Source organism: Halichoerus grypus, chromosome 8 (genome assembly GCF_964656455.1).
Source record: "Halichoerus grypus chromosome 8, mHalGry1.hap1.1, whole genome shotgun sequence".
NCBI lineage: Eukaryota > Metazoa > Chordata > Mammalia > Carnivora > Phocidae > Halichoerus > Halichoerus grypus.
Window position 1 is genome coordinate 67,738,132 of NC_135719.1, and position 19,625 is coordinate 67,757,756.

General features: G+C 41.2%; 1 protein-coding gene across 5 annotated transcripts in view; it reads left to right on the forward strand.

Moving 5' to 3' along the window:
• Window positions 1-2,105: 2,105 nt before the first annotated feature.
• Window positions 2,106-19,625, forward strand: part of FRMD5 (FERM domain containing 5) — a 307,695-nt gene continuing 290,175 nt past the window's right edge. For all 5 annotated transcript variants that reach the window (XM_078079427.1, XM_078079428.1, XM_078079429.1 and 2 more), the window contains exon 1: window positions 2,106-2,427. In XM_078079427.1, coding sequence (XP_077935553.1) covers window positions 2,326-2,427 — 102 coding nt within the window. In that variant the 5' untranslated portion in view covers window positions 2,106-2,325. The remainder of the gene's footprint in view (window positions 2,428-19,625) is intronic.

Here is a 19,625-nt window from a genome sequence, read left to right on the forward strand (position 1 = left end):
AAAGTGTTCTGATTAAGCGAGTAAGGGAGAGTTTGAAGCTCTTTTTGGATATTACGTATATGCATGGGTGAATATCTAACTGGTCTTTCAATGAGGTGAGCATCTAGGTTGACATGATTTTCTTAGGTTGAACAGGAATGTTACTTAACACGTTGGCATAACAGCCACAATCTCATCCCTGTTGATTGCATCTCTGGTCATACTCTGAAAAAAAGACTGCATTCAGTTCCTTAGAGCTTTTCTGGATTCATGGTGTTTGCCTTTTTATTCTAACAGCTGCTTATTTGCATAACCTGTTAAAGACATTTCCCTACCGTCAAACTACTGGGCTTCCTCTAGCTTCTTGGACATTTTTTCTTGCTCTTGTAGATTCTGTAAACAAATAGCAACTTTTGCCTTCAACATAAGTTCTGCTTGCCTGAAATCTTTCATTATCTTCTCCCAACTACACAACAAAGCTGAACTTTGTAGCATATCACTTTGGCATATTAATAATTTCATGTGTCCAAGGCCTTCCTGAAATTCTTAGTTTCTTCATAGATCTTTCCCTGGGACTTAGACACTATAAAATACCTAATTTACTTCATGCAACAAACACTTATTGAATACCTACTATGTTGCACACCCAGGCTGCCTATTGGGGCTACATAGTAGAGGAACTCACATTTGGTTTGAAGCCTAGAATATCTGACTCACTGTTCTAGTTTCTTAACTCCTCCAGGATTACCTTGAAAAGTCAAACCTCCTCTTATGACTACTGAATGCCACAAAGGAGATTGCAACTAAGAAGGAGAGCAATCCAGGTTACTGAGGTGATTACTTAAGAGGGGGAGGGTCCCATGCAAAAAATTGGGGAGAAATACTGGAATCCAAGGACACTAGGGAAGAAGCATACTTTATTTTTTTAAGTAGGTTTTAAGCCCAACGTAGGACTCAAGCTCACGACCCCCTCACCCCCATCAAGGGTCACATGTTCTACGGACTGAGACAGCCTGGAACCCCCCCCCCCCCCCGGGGGACCTACTTTAAAGGTCAGATGTTTTCTAAGTTAATGTAGGGTTTCATTTTTGTTATGTGTTTGTTATCCTATAAACAAGACCAGTATAAATGAAAATGCGAAATTATGCATATTTCATTATTTTTCAGTTAATATATTTATTACAGCATTAATGTGTTGATAAGATTCTTTTATATAACATTTCCTTCCATCAAAAAATTTTGAGGAAGAATATTATGTTTCTTGGTGAAGTTTTCGTAAAGAACATGAGGTCTTTAGAATGTGGGGTCACAAAGGGCAGGAGACAATCTTTTTTTTCTTTGCGATATATACCTCCTGACATACTCCGGTGTTCTGTTGAGGAAGTCTGAAGATACGGTAATTCTAGTTCTGAAGGAGCAAGGAAAGGACCCATCACTGCCTCTGCACCCTACCAGCTGGAGGAGCACACCTCAGTCTCTTCCTTTTGTCTTCTGAAAATAAAAGGGAGGCATAGGATGTTAGAGTGGAGGGTTTCCTAGGGGTTAAACCCGGGTGCTTAAAAAACCCTTGCGAACCCTACAGCTTTTACTTAAGTAGCTCCTGTAAAACAGATGTTCTCCGAAATAAGAGAGCTGGAGCAGACACGCCCGTCGGGCCGACTTGGGGTACAGCTCAGGTGGGGGCAGCCGCCTGGTCCGGAGCTGAAGGTGCCTACATTCTGCAGGTCCGGTGATTGTTATCTCGCACCGCCCCAGCTCCCGAGAGGGCGGGACTCGCGGCGTTGCAGAGCGTGGGACTTGACCCCTGAAGCCCGAGTCTAAACGTATTCCACGCAGCAGACATTTATCTGGCCGGGTGCCCACACCTGGCCCGGGGGAGGGGAAACAGCTTCTAGAGGAACCGCAGAGAGGACAGGAGCCCCTCGTTTGGGACGCCAGAAGGCTGGTCCCGCTAGGCTCTGTCCGACTGCTTTCCCGTGATTGCTTTCATCACCTGTCCATCATCCCAGTGCCCTATTTCTATTGGCTCAACCGTGTGCCACTCGGTTCCGCCGCGCTGACCCCCATTGGCCCTTCTCCGGCCGAGGCCCCGCCCCACGAGCTGGGCATGGGGAGTAGGGCGCGGAGGAGAGAGAGAGGAGCGCTTGCTCTGGGCTGGGGGGAGGCGGTGGCGGAGAAGGAGGAGGAGAAGAAGGAGGAGCTGGGCCAGCAGGAGGCAGCGGCCGCGACCGGGCTGGGGTGATGGTGCAGGTGCCCGGGGCCCGCGCGGAGCTGCCCGGCTGAGGGGCGCCTGGTCCGGGGTCCGCAGCGCCGCCGCGTCTTTCCCGGCGGCGGGCGGGCGGGAAGATGCTGAGCAGGTTGATGAGCGGCAGCAGCAGGAGCCTGGAGCGCGAGTACAGCTGCACCGTGCGGCTGCTGGACGACAGCGAGTACACCTGCACCATCCAGGTCAGTGCCGCGCTGCCCTGCCCGCGGGACCCCGAGTCTGGCTAACTTGGCCCGCGGCCGCCTCCCGGGGTCGCCGCAGACCCCAGTGCTTTGTCCGTCCCTGGCTGCGGCGGCCGGCCCCGGTGCAGAGCGCCTCCGCCCGAGACCCGGTCCGGGGCGGGGTACCGGGCGCTCGGCGCAGCTGCGGTGAGAGTCCCTCTGTCCCGGACCCTCAGCTCGCTCCCTGCCCTCTCCCAGGGTGAGGGCGCCCCATCCTGGCTCCTCGAGCCTGCCGGGGTGGGGAGCATCTTCCGCGGGCGTCCGGAGGGAGGCGGGCAGGGCGGGAGGCTCCTACCCGGGCCGCCCCGTCGGGGGGCTCAGGCTTTGGCTCTCCGGCCAGGCAAGGACCGCTGGCCGGCGTTTCTTATCTATCTTTGGTTGGAAGGATAATGCTGTATGTCATAATCACCCGCTCCCCCTCCCCACCCCGGCATTTGTGAATCAGAGCTCTCAGAAGGTAAAAGTGAACGCGCAGCCCATGCAGAGTGGCCTATGGAAGGGAGACCAGCCCTCCGGGTTCCTGAGATTAGGCCCCCCTCCCGCCTTTAGCTCCCCAGATCTCATTGTGTTGGGCAATTTTGAGGGGGGCGTGAGGTAAAGATTTAGCAACAAGTACCAGAGATTTGAGGGTTGACCGTGGCGAGAAAGAATCGGTGACTTACAAAAAACGCCAACAATGTTAATGCTTCGCAGCATTTCTTCAGAACCTGGTATTTTGGAAGGGATTTTTACAACCTCTTGCTTATGTTTTTTCACTACTGCCGTGTGGCACGTCTGGAGTAGTAGTCTTTCCCAGGAATGCAGTCACAGTCCTCTCTCCTCCTCTGTAAAGTCAGAGATAGGAACATTGACAATGCTCCGGTGTTCAGTTCAGCAGCCGAAGGATCCTGCGCTCGCTGCCGGAAACTGCTCTTTCTGGAGAAGCAAATAGAGTTGGACCCGGAGGGGTCTCACCTGATCCCTTGCCTTTGCAGCAAGAAACCAGAGGGGGCTTCTCGCCTCAGATGTGGGAGACAAAAACTGTCGGCCTCTGGTCCTACCCTCTTTGTCTCCCGTCCCCCCCCCCCCGATTTATTTTTTTGCTGACAATGCTCAATAGCGGAAAACAGCGGTGTGTGAGAAAGACGCTGGGTAGTGGATGAGAGCGGCTGCCCTCTGCTGACTCCGTGCTCATTTCAGCCTTCTCTCCACTTTCCCTTTTTTTTTTCGTTTTACAAGCAGATGCTATTTTTTTAATTAACAGTGATTTTAAAACAAGTTGAAAATTAGACTTATCATTCTCCAGTTTGGTGATGGTAGTGGTTTTGTTTTCCTCTCCCTCCATCTCTTCATTTTTTTCCTTCATCATTATCAACATTTAAAGGTCCTCAGACTCTAGAGACATCAAAATCATCTTGATGACATGTCTCCACTTTCCCTTTTCTCCCACTCCCCAAACCAGCTCTGGGTGTAAGTGCTGACTGCCGCCAAAGATCCAGGAGGGCAGAGAAAGGGAACAAAATCTCTTTTTTAAGGCCACTTAAATACAGATTAAACAGTCATAACGACGCTAGCCATCAAATGAAAGGATTTTTGTAGTTGAATATGATAGATGTTCTGTTATTATTTCCTTACTGAATGAGTGGCATGCTACTTTTTGTTTCTATTGTATCTTTATGTGTCGTGTACAGTTCTTTTTTGTTTTTCGGTGGGGGAGGAGAAGGCATTGACTTGACATATTCACTATTTGAATACATTGTCTAGAGCTTTTAAAGTTTTTATCCTTTCGTTTTAAAATTTAAAGCATTTACACGATAGCATATCAACAGCAGTGTGAGATTTAGACTTTGTGAGTCCTAAAAATACTTTGGGGTATATGGTGAAATAAAATTTCTGGGGCAGGTCATTAACTTTTGCCAAGGTACAGAGTACAAATGAAACGCAATTCACATCACCACTCCACTAGTGGCAATCTTGTGATTTTAAGGTATCACAATAAGACAACTAGTTATTTTTCCCAGTTGGTGGAACCTCTGAAGTTGGTTGATTGGTATTATAGTTGTGGGTAATTTTTATTGCCATTGAGAAAAATAATATTTTTTGGTCAAGCAGGACTTACTGGGTTTATGCTTGTTATATCTTGCTATGGTTGTGTTTATTTTCCTGCTGGTCTTATTTTACATTATTACAATTTAATGTGTTATAAAAATTTAGGCCACAGAAAAATAAGCTTGGTGTAACATGACTATACTGTAGTGAGTGTCCACTGTCTAGACATGTTAATGATAGTGCACTGTGATTCTTTAGTGAAAATTAAAAAAACACAGGAATTCTGAAGTTTATGTAATATTGTCAGTCTTTGGCACCACTACTGTGAATTGCTTTTGTTTTTACCCAATGTGAGGAAAGGTTAAAAAAAAAAAAAAAGACAGGCTCTTATGTGAAATTAATATTTTGTGCAGATACCTTTTTTGAGCTTTTAGAGATTGAGCTTTTCTTAGCAACTTTCTCCCCCTTATCCATTTCTGTAGTGTGTTTGTGTTTGTGCATGCACTTATTTGTCAAACATTGGATATAGAGTCTTTTAAATCAGTATGGAAAGAAACTGTGAGCTACTTGCTAGGTTAAAGCAATATTCCTAACATTTTAGGAATTGCTGTACAGTATATTTTTAAAAATTTTTGGTGATAATTTGGAATCATTTTCCTTAAAGTACTGTTTGCCATATTTTTCTTTAAGGTATATATTTTAGAAAGATTTCAGTACTTCTTGAGATAATAAGAGAACACTTAGGGGATTAGAGAGTCAGAAATGTATCACTGGGTTAGAGCCCTAATAGCCACGTTTAGTAAATTTCAGTTGTAGAAAATTCTGTCAAAGTATTGGTCTTGTCTTTCATATTGCACCAGTTATACCGCTCTCGCATTTAGAATGTGATTATTAAGGTAAGGAAAATGCCTTATATCCTCTCAATGAAGGTTGCCACAGTTACCAGACTATTCTTTTATTCTTCCTGATATGCAAATATATTTGTAGATCATGAGAAATGAAAGTATACATAGGAGGCTTGTAATATAATTGCTCCCCTGTGAAGAACATTGCTAACAGCTCCCTGCCAGTTTTGAAGGTCATTGCCTCATAAATGCAGATCTGGTCCATATTTTTCACACATCTGTTTCATTTATGAATATCTACATTTATTTACCACATTTACTACCCTACTTTGTTATTTTATTTGGGAGCAAATAGGAAAAATGAAAAGGCTACCTAGTATCTTTGAACTCAGTATATCAAATGGAATCATTTAAATGCTTAGACATGTAATATCCTAAGTAATAGATTTTTAACTATCTTTTGAGTTATAATAGTTTATAAAATATTAAGAATATATATTACGGAAGTGCCAGTAAAAATATGTACCAAAAATACATATTTTCAAGTCAGAAATATTAATCACTTTTTTCTGATTACTGAAAAGTAAAGCTGCCCCAGAAATGAATTTGATTTTACTGGGAACACATTAAAATAACAACTGACCAAGCAGCTAGCTTAAATTTGTTTTTGCAGTTAAATGAGGTACCACCAGAAGTAAAATGCCGGTGTACAGAAACCGTTCTATAGTGCAACCAAGATCGGGACTTGATTGTGTCTCAGCCATTCAGTAACTGTGGGACCTAGGGTAAGGGAGCGAATATTGGGGGAGAGAACAAATGTATTGAGCCTTGTACTTGCCAGGTGCCCTGCCTGTGCTATTTTCTCACTAAACTCACAACAGCATATGGATTCATTATACACCCATTGTACCAGCTGAAGAAAATAAGATTGTGGATTGGTGGGAGAGCTGATGTTTCTTGAATGGCCAACTCTACTATGCTTTCTGTGAGGTGTTTTGCTTATACCTTACATCAACTATTTGAGAAGTAGGTGGTAGTATCTTCATTTTACAGATGAAAGGCTTGGATGAAGGAACTTGGTCAAAGCTAGTAGGTGGCTGTACTATATTTAAACCCTGGTCATTTTGTCTCTAAATCCCATCTTTGTTCTCTCTATTCTTTCTGACTCCCTAAGTTATTTCACCTGTCTAACCATAATTTCCTCATCTGTAAAATGGTAATAATTCTTATTTCACAGTAAAGAAAAAATTATTTGGTAATGTCATTACAAATAATATTTAAACAGACTAATATACATTGTGCCTTGTTCTATCAAATCAAAAATAGGATTGAGAAAATTTTTTTTGAAAATAAATTAAACATTAAGTCTCCTCAAAATGATTTTTTAAAAAGATTTTATTTATTTGAGAGAGAGAGTGTGTGTGTGTGAGTGTGGGGGAGGGGAAAAGGGAGAGGGAGAGAACCTTAAGCAGACTCCCTGCTGAGCACAGAGCCAGCTCCGGGCTCCATCCCTTGACCCTGAGATCATAACCGGAGCAGAAACCAAGAGCGGGCACCTAACTGACTGAGCCACCAGGTGCCCCTACTTAAAAATTTCTGATTGGCTCAGGTCATGATCTCAGGGTCCTAGGATCAAGTCCCCCTTATGCTCCCTGCTCAGTGGGGAGTCTGCTTCTCCCTCTCCCTCTGCCCCTCCCTCCCGCTCATGCTCTCTCTCTTGCTCTCTCTCTCAAATAAATAAAATCTTTAAAAAAATGATTTCTGATTAGTCTCAGTGAAATTATAAAATTCAAGGCTGGAACAACTGGATTCTGTAGTAGAACTCTTCTGTAAAATTCAAGAGTTCAGGGGGCACTTGGGTGGCTCAGTGGGTTAAGCATCTGCCTTCAGCTCAGGTCATGATCCCAGGGTCCTGGGCTCCAACCCCACATTGGGCTCCCTGCTCAGGGGAGAGCCTGCTTCTCCCTCTCCCTCTGTCCTCTCCCCACTCATTCTCTATCTCAGATAAATAAATAAAATCTTTAAAAAAATAAAATTCAAGAGTTAAGGTTTGCTTTCCTTTGATCCTACCAAGTCTTTGGCTTTAGAGGGGCATTTGTTTCAAGGACCTACAGTGATTTGTCTTTTCTAAGAACTTCTACTTTATATTTGGTAAGCGAAATCCTTGCTTTCATTAATGCAAAGGGGATGTTGTTAGAGAATTAAGGTAATTGTATTCACAGAAAAACACAAAGCTGTTGTATTTTCATGAATATTGGTTCTTTTAAAAACTTTGTTTTTAAAAGGTAATTATGGTGTCTCAGAATCTGTTACAATAGCAAGTCAGACTCTAATTCTTGAAACTAAGTTCCAAAATTAGCCTTCTAGAATCCTGAAAGCACTTGTACTCTATTTCTTAATTTGTATATATAAAATGTTCATTGTATAAAACTAAGGCAGATCAACCTTTTAGAACAGAGGGTAAATTCTAGATGTGTATTTATGCTCTCATTCTTTCTCTTTTTGAAAAAGTTTGATTTAAGGAAGTGTCAGTGGCATCCAAGAGAAACCTAGAAACATTCACCACAGCAGATTTTACTCAAGGGTATTTGTATGAATTTGCATTCTATTAAGTGCTTGGAATGAATATGCTGGATGAGGCAATTCAACATAGTGTATAATAAAAGAGCATGTGGGTTTTGAGTCCTCTGTTACATTGCCCAGAGACTCGTTGATCGTCTGTGCTAGCATTAATATTCACTCTTAAAAAAAAGTTTGCCAAGATAAAATCAGACAACCTGAAGACCAAGAAATAGTCATTTTTGTTATACATTTGTAGTGGTTTATGTATAGGCATTAAAAATGTGCAACCCAAAATAAGCAAGGCTTTAGTCTAGTTAGATACTATAATAGTTAGATACTATAATCACTACGGTAAAATATTTTGGATTATTTTAATACCTATTTTCTGGTAGATTATACTTTAGAATTTTTAAAGGAGTAAGAGGAAACTATAAATTTTAAACCCTAGGAATTATACCACAGTGCCTTATGTGGTTGTAGTTCAATAAATATTTGTTCTGATTTGTTTGTGCTCCATGATGGCTGTGTTAACTCCAACACTTAAAAATTTCTTGTGCCTGACAACAATAAACATTTTCTAACAACTGTATAAGGCTTTTTATAGTTTCAACCCATCCGATTCCAAACCACTTTGCTCTGTAGCCCCTCTCCCTGGTGAGAAGTATGGTATGTAAATGTATTTTATGGAGCCTTTGAGGTCTCTGATAACTTTCTGCAATTATCCTTTGTTGAATTAGTGGAGCTGCAGTCTAGAGCTTCTTGATTTTTTTGGTTTGTCTCTTAAGATTTCAAGCCTTTCAGGTCTCCCCTCCTCCCATCTCCACAGGTTTAGAAGGCTTAGAGCCAATGAATACTGTGTAGTGCAGTGCTTCATGGGGTGTTGGAAGTCTGGCAGAATTAGGATATTGAGCATAGGGCTCACCACAGCCATAGAAACTTCTTTCATTCCTTTCCCCTAAGTCAGTGCCACAGAAAACCTCCTCCCAGCCTCATTTTCTAGCCTCTTGCCCCAACGGAAAGAGAACCATGCTTCCCACCGGTTCCTAATTATGTCTATTTTAAGCTGAATTCAATCTTCTGATAGCCTCATGTGTAACATTCTGACTCTGCAGACCCTGTTTCCTGGAGCAGCCTCCTGTGGGTCACTCTTCTTCAGCTGGTGTCTAACCAGAGCTGGTACAACAGATGTGAATCTCATGGAGGATTGGCAGCAACCTTATAGCTTCTATATCTTGCCCACGTGGTGCTCAGGGAGGAGGATGCTGCACTCCTGGAGGCAGGTGGTAGTCATTGCCCCTGTTTTCCTGCATGATACTTGGGGCTGAGGCCAACCACCTGAATGGTTCTGTCATGCAGCTGAGAACTTTGAAGAGTACTAAAGCATCTCCATGCCTATGTTGCAGAGTGAATGGTGTTTCCCTAAGAGACCCAAACATCTTGTTGTATGTTCATTCTAGCCATGGAAGCAGACTTTCCATTCCTTTAAGACCCTAGATCTGGGCGGCCAATACAACTTTTTGAACTTGTACAAACATATTAGCAGAGCCGAAGCTAGAGTAGGGAAAGCAGTTTCTGTCGGAGGCTAACCCTTAGATTTAAATTGTAGACCTCTTGCTGCCCAAGGCCACCATGCCATCCTCATTGTTGTCAATATTTTGTGCAAGATCCTCTGTATTGGTCTTTCACCAACTGTAAAGGCTGTGCTATTTCTGAGGATGGTGTTTTACTTTTGTAGTCTTTCCAGGCTAATGGTATCATATCTTAGACTTGGGAAGCAGGAACTTAGAAAGACTCTTCAGGTCCAAATTCTTCAGGCTTTTGCTTGCTACTGTCATACTAAACACCAGCTTGTGTGAATCCAGTCCTCTAAGGAGATCCTTCCGTGCCATGCTCATACAGGCAAACTAATTGGGCCACATGCTTGGCAACCACTGAGTTTGTGTACAATAGCTCCATTCATTTGTCTACAGAAAACACCCCTTTGACACTGATTATAGCTTTCATTCCCCCTCCTCTACTTCTGACTCCTTGCATTACCATGACCTCATCTGCTGGTCCGTATTTAGAGATGCCTTGGACCATTACAGAAATGCTTTAGGACTCATTCCTGTATGTTAAGGATCATTTCAAAGCCTTAGACAACCTCTGCCCACCAAGGGAAACCGTTCTAGATCAGGACCAAACCTAGCTATTTTTATGCCTTGTTTGAGCCATCTTACTGTGTCACAACTCAGGGAGCTTTTTTCCCTTTGTAGAAATTGTGAACCTTGTTAAAAAGAAGAATGGGCTAGGGGATGAGTTAAAGCAATGGTTCTCAAAGTGTGTTTCCTGGATGAACAGCATCAATTTCACCTGGGCACTTGTTACAAATGCAAGTTTTTGGCCCCACTGCAGAACTAGTGAATGAGAAATGTGGGGGAGGGGAGCTCAGCAGTCTGTTTTAACAAGTCTGCCAGGTAACTCTTATGCTTTTTCAGGTTTGAGAATCACTAGTACTGGGTCATACAGATATTTAAATAGTAAAAGTGATGAGTTATGTTGATTGAGTATAAAAAGTGAGGGAGAAGAAGAAGCCAAGAGTGAATCTCATATTTCTAACTTTTATTTCTGAATGGCCTTAACTGATTCTCTACCCTTGTAAGGTAAAAGTTAGGTTATTTGCAGATATGCATACTGTTTTCAGTGGGCAGGATTCTAAAGATTCTACAACAGGTCATCATTCCAATTTGATGCTCTTATGCTTATTGGTTTTATTTTTGTCTTCCTTGACCTAGAAAGAAAATGATTATATTTCTATATTGTTTTTCAAAGAAATCGTCTTAACAACTTAAAGCACTGGGGGTGTAGGAAGGCCCCTGTTTGCAAACATGTAAATAGCAAAAAATAAATGCCATGGAATTCAGTGCTAAGACAAGGTGGTTTGCTGTGGCAGTGCAAATATGGGGAAATATGGGGGACTCAGAATTGCTAAATATTTCTCAGAGGAGGTGAGATTTGAACTAGGTCATGAAAGATTGCCAAAAGTAGAAAATGGGCTGTGGGGATGGGTAAAGGGCATTCCAGGCTGAGGTAACAGCAGGCTACTTCAAGGTAGGAAAGCTAAAAATGTAAAGCCAAATATATTTTGTCTTTCCCTTACTATGTTTATCTGACTTACTCTGGTACAGTTGAGTCAAATAACAGAATCTCCTTGCTTAGGAAAGATTGCTGTCAGCAAATTTCAATCATTCTTGACGTGCTTAGAAGTGTTAGTCTAACATAAAAATAAACACAAAGCTGGTGTTGAATTAAATCTAACTCCAAAAGTGTACAACACAAATTAAGAGTCTTCACAAAGCAACGGCATCATATAAAGAAGGGGTAGATTCATGTATCAGTCTTAATTCTGTGGCTGCAGTAACTATGCATAAGAATTTTGTTTCCAAGGGACCTCTGGCATAGGGCTTATTTGTCTACACACAAAAAGAAAGTATCAAATCCCAACATTCAGCTGATGTTTGAAAGTCCTTTGGCTGATACAGTGCAGCCTAAATGGTGCATTGACAGTTAAGAAACGTGGAGTGGAGCCCGAAAAGGCACAATTCTGCACCTCTGTTCCCAGACCTAAGTGGTCACCAAAATCACTTTTCTAGAGGACGGTGGAGTGCTTCCCTGGATTCCCCAGTGAACCCCTGCCTGCCAGCTCTGAAGTTCCCAGCCCCACACGGGGTGCACTTTGAGCACTCCACACAATGCCAGGCTAGAGCTTTGGGGATGGGAACCTCCAGGAAAGTGCTGTTTGGCATTTAGGCAATCAATGTTCGGCAGAATGCCAATGCTAATAGGTTATTTTGCTCTGGAAGAGGAGAAAAAGAAGGGATGGTTTAAAGACTGATGAATAGGGGAATGACTGACAATACAGGCACTCCACTTTGTTGGAGAGATTAAGGAGGCTTGCTGTGAAGTGGTATTATGGGAGCCAGATAAATTAGCAAAGGCCCACAGGCCCAAGACCTGAAAGAAATAGTGGTACATCGAAACAGCATGCCCCAGGGCACACTCAAATGTCTGGCCACTTTCACTGAACTTGTAGTAGGAAAAAGCCAAATCATTTGGAACCCTCGTAGTCTGGTAGTCCATTCAGGCACTCCATAGTGAAGCAAATTACCCCTTGCCTCCAGGCAGGTGCAAAGCCTTATTTCCATATTGCCTGATTTAACTCAGGGGCCTCTAGGCTGGGCCTTAGCCTATTTTTGAGGACACCCAAGTGGAAGAGTTGGCTTCACAAGTACCAAAGGATTCCATATACTCTAGGCAGGAGATGCCACTAAGACTACTGTTTTATCAGACATGAGCCAAGCAGGTAAGAACATTGATCACAACACAGGGAAGCAGAATTAATTCATCTAAGGATCTCAAGTACTTCTAGGGGATGATTTAGGCTGACGAAAACATCCAGCCTGCCCTCTTTCAGATTTTCGCCTCTAGAAAAATCCAGAATCCTCCAGAGTTATTGTGGAATTGGAGGTTTGTAGGTCAGAAGGATCCCATGGACCGGCAGCGATGCCTGGGATGTTATAAGGCATGTAGAGCCTGAAGTTTCACAGTACACTCTCATCCCTGCAACAAAATAACCCATCAGCTCTTTGGGAGGCCACTCAGAAGAAATTTGGCTGTTGAGAGATAAAAATCTGATCAAAACATAAGGTAGTCTAGTACTACAGTGCAGCTTAATCTACACTTAGCTTTAGATTCTAACATTATGTGAAATAGGTTTTTTTTTTTTTTTTTTTTTTTTAAAGTGAATGGGAGTTGGCTTGGTGTAGCTTCAGGACATAAGATACTGAACCAACCGTTGAAGTGTCAGATTTTATAAGCAGCATAGCTGGTCTGAAAAATCAATACTGACTTTGCTTATTTTTAAATACACCTTGGATAATTTAGATAAGCTTATTCGAATGAGTACCCACAGTACTGAAAGCACGTCTAAGAATTGTTTTCTAATAATTTGGCAAAAGAGAACACATTTCTCATATTCCAGTTTTTGATATTGGGTACAGTAGACTGATTATTTTTAATAGACAGATATAATGATAGTATATTGTCTTGCTGCAAATTAGATCTTTTACTATGTCATTATAAAATATTATGGAGTATTGCTACTAAGAATATATCTCACATAAAATATCTTTAGTTTCTGGTTGAAAGAAAATAATAAGAAAAGGAAAACTTTCTCTTCATTTCCTGAATTCTACAGTTTTATTTCCTACTATCATTACACCTAGCTCTTCTGTCCATCTCTTATGATCTCCTTTGTTTCATGCTAATTTATACTTAGGGCCACTTATTTAATACCATCTCTTATCACCATTTTTTTTTCCTTTTTTAAAAAAATATTTATTTGAGGGGGAGAGAGAGAGAGAGAGAGCACGGGAGTGGGAGGGGGGAGGAGCAGAGGGAGAGGGACAAGCGGACTCTGCACTCGGTGCAGAGCCCAATGTGGGGCTTGATTCCACGACTCTGAGATCATGACCTGAGCCAAATGAAGAGTTGGAGGCTCAATTGACTGAGCCACCCAAGCGACCCTTTTCCATTTTTTTTTTTTAAAGCAAGCTCTCTGCCCAATGTGGGACTCGAACTCATGACCCCAAGATCAAGAGTTGCATGCTCCACTGACTGAGCCAGCCAGATGTTCCCTCTTATCACCATTTCTAATTGCCATCACTACTAAGTTACACCTTTGCTTATGGTCAAATTCTTTGTGTGGTGGCCACACCTTCTGTTGGTAGTGGTGGGAGGTGTTAAAAAAAGGTGCAATTAAAATGTGTGTAAATATACACTGAAGCATAATGTGATCCATATCCTTTAATTTCATTATTTAATGCAATAGTGTTGTATATTTTAATCAACTTGAATTTGAAACAATATACACGAATGAAAATCTGTATTATATAAAGTGATATCTTGGGGCTGCACTGAATATTATATGTTTAGAGCTTTCTATTAACTTTTTTACAATTATTTCTTAGTAGATAAATAGACTCAATGAGGCTCTGCCTGTACTGTAACTTCAGGTCAGTATTTAGGGACTGGGTCTGCACAGTGGGGGCAATTCCCATGATCAGGAGGGTCTTTATTGTAGACAGTTGAAGTTGGTGAAATTGTAGGGAGAGTGGAAATAATTGATAAAGAGAGAAACAAGAGATCAAAACCAGAGAAAACATTGGGATGGAGCAAGATGAGCCCTAAGCCTAAATACCTAATCAAAATCTAGAGGGAGAATCTGGAGAAGCAGGTTGGGAAATGAAAGAATATTGGAGGTCTTTTTCGTTGTTGCTGCTGTGTGGTAGGAGGGGCTTAATAGTTTAAAGGAGCTCTCTGAGGTTGGCTCCCATGTGGAGGTAATATTTAAAATACTCAATAATTGGGGCTCCTGGCTGGCTTAGTCAGTGGAGCATGTGACTCTTGATCTCGGGGGTCTTGAGTTAGAGCCCTATGTTGGGCCTAGAGCTTAGTTAAATAATAAAATAAAAAAATACTCAATAATCAATGAGTCACAGTGAATAATATCTCACTGACCAAGATTCTGCTAGAACACACTGGAATTGAGTCTGGGGCCCTCTGCTGGGCCAGACACTATTTAGTGTTGAATCATGGGAGGTGGGGTTCAGAGTGGTCCCAGGGAAGAGGGAGGGGCCTGTTAGGGCAGTGGCTATTGGCCAACTGGTAGGGAAATGTTTCTATCTATCTTTATCTATCTATCTATCTATCTATCTATCTATCTATCTATCTATCTATATTTCAATATTTTAATGACTAGTGGGGTCTTATTGGAGCAGGCCAACCTAAATCCACTCCTCATTCTGTCAGGTGGGATGAGATGGGAAGCCACAAGAGCTTGGGTGTTGTTGAGGTATGATAGGGATCTTGCTAAATTCAGTCTTCCTCTTCTGACTGTAGTCTCTGTGATGGTAGGAATCAGAGCCTCCTACATCTGTCTTCTCTGGCTCTCCATTTGTTGCTTGCCAGATACAGTGTCCAAATGGTCTAGGTTTTACCTTCCTGTGGGGGTGGTAGGCTTCACATGCTTCCAAAATGCAACTTCGATCATTTTCTTTTTTTAAAACCTTTCAAGATTCTCCCTTTACCTGCTAGATAACAGCCTTTTAGCACATCACAGATGTCCTTCCATTACCTTTGCTGCCTTTCTTTTGAGACTTGTCTCCTGTCATCCTCCATATGCATTTTATTCCACTTTGTAGATCATCAGCATCTCATCACCTTATTCCAAGGTAAACTCCCTCACCAGTGTTGCTGGGCTGTGCTTTGGGGGACCTTATTATAGTATTTACCATATTCACTTGTAAATATTTACTCACATGTCTGCCTCTCAGTAGACGACTATATGAAGGGCAGGGATTGCATCTTTGTACAGTTAGTATCTACGGTCTCACCTGGGGGCTCAATAAATGTTAATTGTAGATGTGTATGAATGATAAAGAGGATTATTAATAATGCAAATGTAAAGTTACCTCTGACTTGAGCTAAATAGAGGTAGGATAAGAGTTTAAAAATAATATCTTGGTAGTTTTTTTTGCATCTTTATTTTTTCTGTGATTCTCTGTTCCTCTTGTAAGGTTTCTCTGACATAATTAATTACAATTAAAATGAATGTACTGACAAATTAGGCATATCATAACATGCCATTGTTATGTTTTAGAGAGTTATTTGGTGAATGTCCATATTACATATTTTAATTTAATATGGTAATTGAGCCATTTAAAAATTTATTGAGTCCTTACTGTGTTCTGGGCTCTGTGATAAGCACTTTATGTGCATCCTTCATTTAATCCTACCTGTTTAATGGAAAATATTATTGTTTCTAATTCCAAATGAGTACAATAAGGCTTAGAGATGTTAAATAATCTGTCTAATGTCACACAGCTAGTCTGTGGGGGAGCTGGGATTCGAACTCTGTATGACCTCATTGTTGTTCTTACTCATGGCTCTCTGATGAAGCGGCAGTGTAGTCCAAAGGGGAAAACATTGACTTGGTGGAGTCAGGAGACTTGTGTTCAATGCCTGACTCTCTTGACTGATGAACTTTGGGGCCTTGAGCAGATAATTTAACCTTTCATCTGCAAAATGAGGAGACTCAAAAAGAAGACCCCTCCAGTCTCTTTCAGCATAAACATCCTACAGTTCTCAAGAAATTTGTCCATGGCTCAGTAGTGTTTTTCTTTGTGTTCCCTCTGTGAAGGATATTCTTTACAAACGCAAATATTCCTTTTAAAGAAAGAGATGTCAAGGCAGATCTTTGTGACTGCTTCAGTCTGTGTTTTGTCCCTTAGTTTTGCAAAATACAAAATAGAGCTTTATCTACCGTTCAACACAGATCACATTCTGGGGGATTGACTCATGCTGATCAAAAATAAGATTTTTTTTTTTTTGGTAATTTAGAATCTCTGTTAATTATGGTGGGATAGTGAATACTAGTTTCTTTTTTTTCTTTTTTAAGATTTATTTATTTGACAGAGAGAGACACAGTGAGAGAGGGAACACAAGCAGGGGGAGTGGGAGAGGGAGAAGTAGGTTTCCCGCTGAGCAGGGAGCACGATGCTGGGCTCGATCCCAGGACCCTGGGGTCATTATCTGAGCCAAAGGCAGGCACTTTAATGACTGAGCCACCCAGGTGCCTCTGAATACTAGTTTCTGCCATTGTAGGCACTTCTTCAGGATCAGAGACTTTGGAAAAACAAATTTGAAAGTGTTTTTTTTTTTTTTTTTTTTTAAGATTTTATTTATTTATTTGAGAGAGAGAGCAAGAGAGAGAGAACATGAGCTGGGGGATGGTGAGTTTGGGAGAGGGAGAAGCAAACAAAGCAGACTCCCCGATGAGTAGGGAGCCTGAGATGGGGCTTCATCCCAGGACTCCAGGATCATGACCTGAGCCAAAGGCAGATGATTAACCAACTGAGCCACCCAGGTGCCCCTTGAAAGCTGTTTTGGAAGGCAAATGGTTTTCAGGGGTATTCTTCTAGGTTGTGTAAAAGTCTTATAAGCTATGTCTGTTTCATAGTACAGGCCTAGTAATTATGTATCTACAAGAATCAGTTTTTCCATCTTCCTTGATTAGTACTTTGTAAGTGCTGATGAAGTCTTCCCTTTAGCCCTTCCCCGGCTTCATGCAGATTATTGTATATATGTTAATAATACAATTTTAATTTTTCTTCTTTTTAAAGGTATGTCCCAGTCTAGAGGGTACACTTTGATTACTTTGATTGCACTTGAGTGTTTCTCAAGACTGTTTATTTTTATTTTTATTTTATTTTTTACTTTTTTTAAGATTTTATTTATTTATTTGAGAGAGAGAATGAGATAGAGCATGAGGGGGGCAGGGTCAGAGGGAGAAGCAGGGAGCCCGATGTGGGACTCAGTCCCGGGACTCCAGGATCATGACCTGAACTGAAGGCAGTCGCTTAACCAACTGAGCCACCCAGGCGCCCAAGACTACTTTATTTATTTTTAAAAGATAGAGTGAGCAAGAGAGAGAGCATGAGTGGGGGGAGAGGAGAGGGAGAAGCAGGCTCTCCACTGAGCAGGGAGCCTTACAGTGGACTTGATCCCAGGATCCTGAGATCATGACCTGAGCTGAAGGCAGATGGTTAACTGACTGAGCCACCCAGGCATCCCTCAAGACTACTTTAAATGCCATTTTCTCCCCTCCCTTAATGGATTTGGCCAGATAATTTTCTTTAATTTATGTTGACTTGTACTACTTTGTCTTTTAGAGGGAGGCCTCCCTTTTTTTTTTTAACTTTGATCTCAAATTCTGCATGGTCCTCATGTATGTTACCACTACATCACCACTCTGTCATAGGCAATATTATGTAATCTTGATGCCATCCATAGAAGGCATACACCACATATGTTATAGAACATGAGGACCATGCAGAACTCTTTTATAGTACAGTTCTTTGAATTTTGACAAATACAAAGAAGCTGTATAACCATCATATATAGAATATTTCCAACATCCTGTAAAATTCCCTTGTACCTCTTTATGGTCAGTCTCCTCCTCCTTCTCTGGGTGTCTGTCAGTCAGCTACTAATCTGATTTCTGTCCTTATAGGTTTGCTTTTTCCATGGTGTCCTATGAATAGAATCATACAATATGTAATCTTTTGAGTCTGGCTTCTTTCACTTAGCATAATGCTTTTTTTGAGCTACAAATTACATACCATGAAGTTCATCTGTTTAAAGTGTACAATTCAACAGTTTTTAGCATATTTATGAAGTTGTGCAATCATCAACATAATCTAATTTTAGAACATTTATATGACCCCAAAAAGAAACCTTGTACCCATTAGCAGTCACTCCTATTTCCTGTCTCCCTTCCTCCCCCCAACTCTCTGCCCTAGGCGAACACTAATCTACTTTCTGTCTCTATAGATTTGCCTATTATGAACATTTCAAATATATGGTATCATACAATACATGGTCTTTTGTAACTGACTTCTTTCACTTAGCATAATGTTTTTGAGGGTCATCCAAGTAGTAACTTATATTAGTACTTCATTCTTTTTTATTGCTAAATAATTTCCCAGAGTATGGATTTATCACATTTTGTTTATCCATTCATCACTTGATAGACATTTGTGTTGTTCCACTTTTTGTTTATTATAGATGAAGCTCTTATTTATGTACAAATTTTTGTGTGGATGTAGGTTTTCATTTCTTTTGGATGTGCTGTGAACACTCCCATATACACTTTTTTTTCTTTTTAATTGAAGTATAGTTGACATACAATATTATATTTCCAGTGCACAACATATGTATATAAGTTTTTGTGTGGAATTATATTTTTATTTCTCTTGGATAGACACCTAGGATTGGAATTGTTGGGTTATATAGTAACTTGATGTTTAATGTTTGAGGAATTGCCAAACAGTTTTCCGAAGTGGTTGCATGAGGGCTCCAATTTTTCCACATCCCTGCCAATCCTCACTATTGTCTTTTTGATTATAGCCATTCTGTGGGTGTGAAGTAGTAAATCATTGTGGGTTTTTTTTTTCTATTTTAATTATTTTATTTTAATTTGTGTAGTTAACAGTGTTATATTAGCTTCAGGTGTATAATTTAGTGATTTCAACAGTTCTATACATTACTCAGTGCTCATCATGATAAATGTACTCTTAATCCCCATCACCTATTTCACCCATCCCCCCACCCACCTCTCTTCTGGCGACTGTCAGTTCTCTATGTTTAGAAGTCTGTGGGGTGCCTGGGTGGCTCAGTTGGTTAAGCGACTGCCTTCGGCTCAGGTCATGATCCTGGAGTCCCGGGATCGAGTCCCGCATCGGGCTCCCCGCTCAGCGGGGAGTCTGCTTCTCTCTCTGACCCTCCCCCCCTCTCATGTGCTCTCTCTCTCTCTCAAATAAATAAATAAAATCTTTAAAAAAAAAAAAAAAGTCTGTGTTTTTGTTTCTTTTTCCTTTGTCCTTTTGTTTCTTAAATACGTCATATGAATCTTCTCTTGCTCTGTTCTCTCATGATTTGCAGGTTTCTTTAGTGATATACTAAATTCTTTTTATTTTTTGGCTATCACCAGTTTTTGATTTGTGGTTACCATTAGGTTTATATATAACATTCATATAGCAGTCTGTATTAAGTTAATGGTCACTTAAGTTTGAACTCATTCTGAAAGCACTAAATTTTTACTCCTCTCCCCTCCTTGTTTTAGGT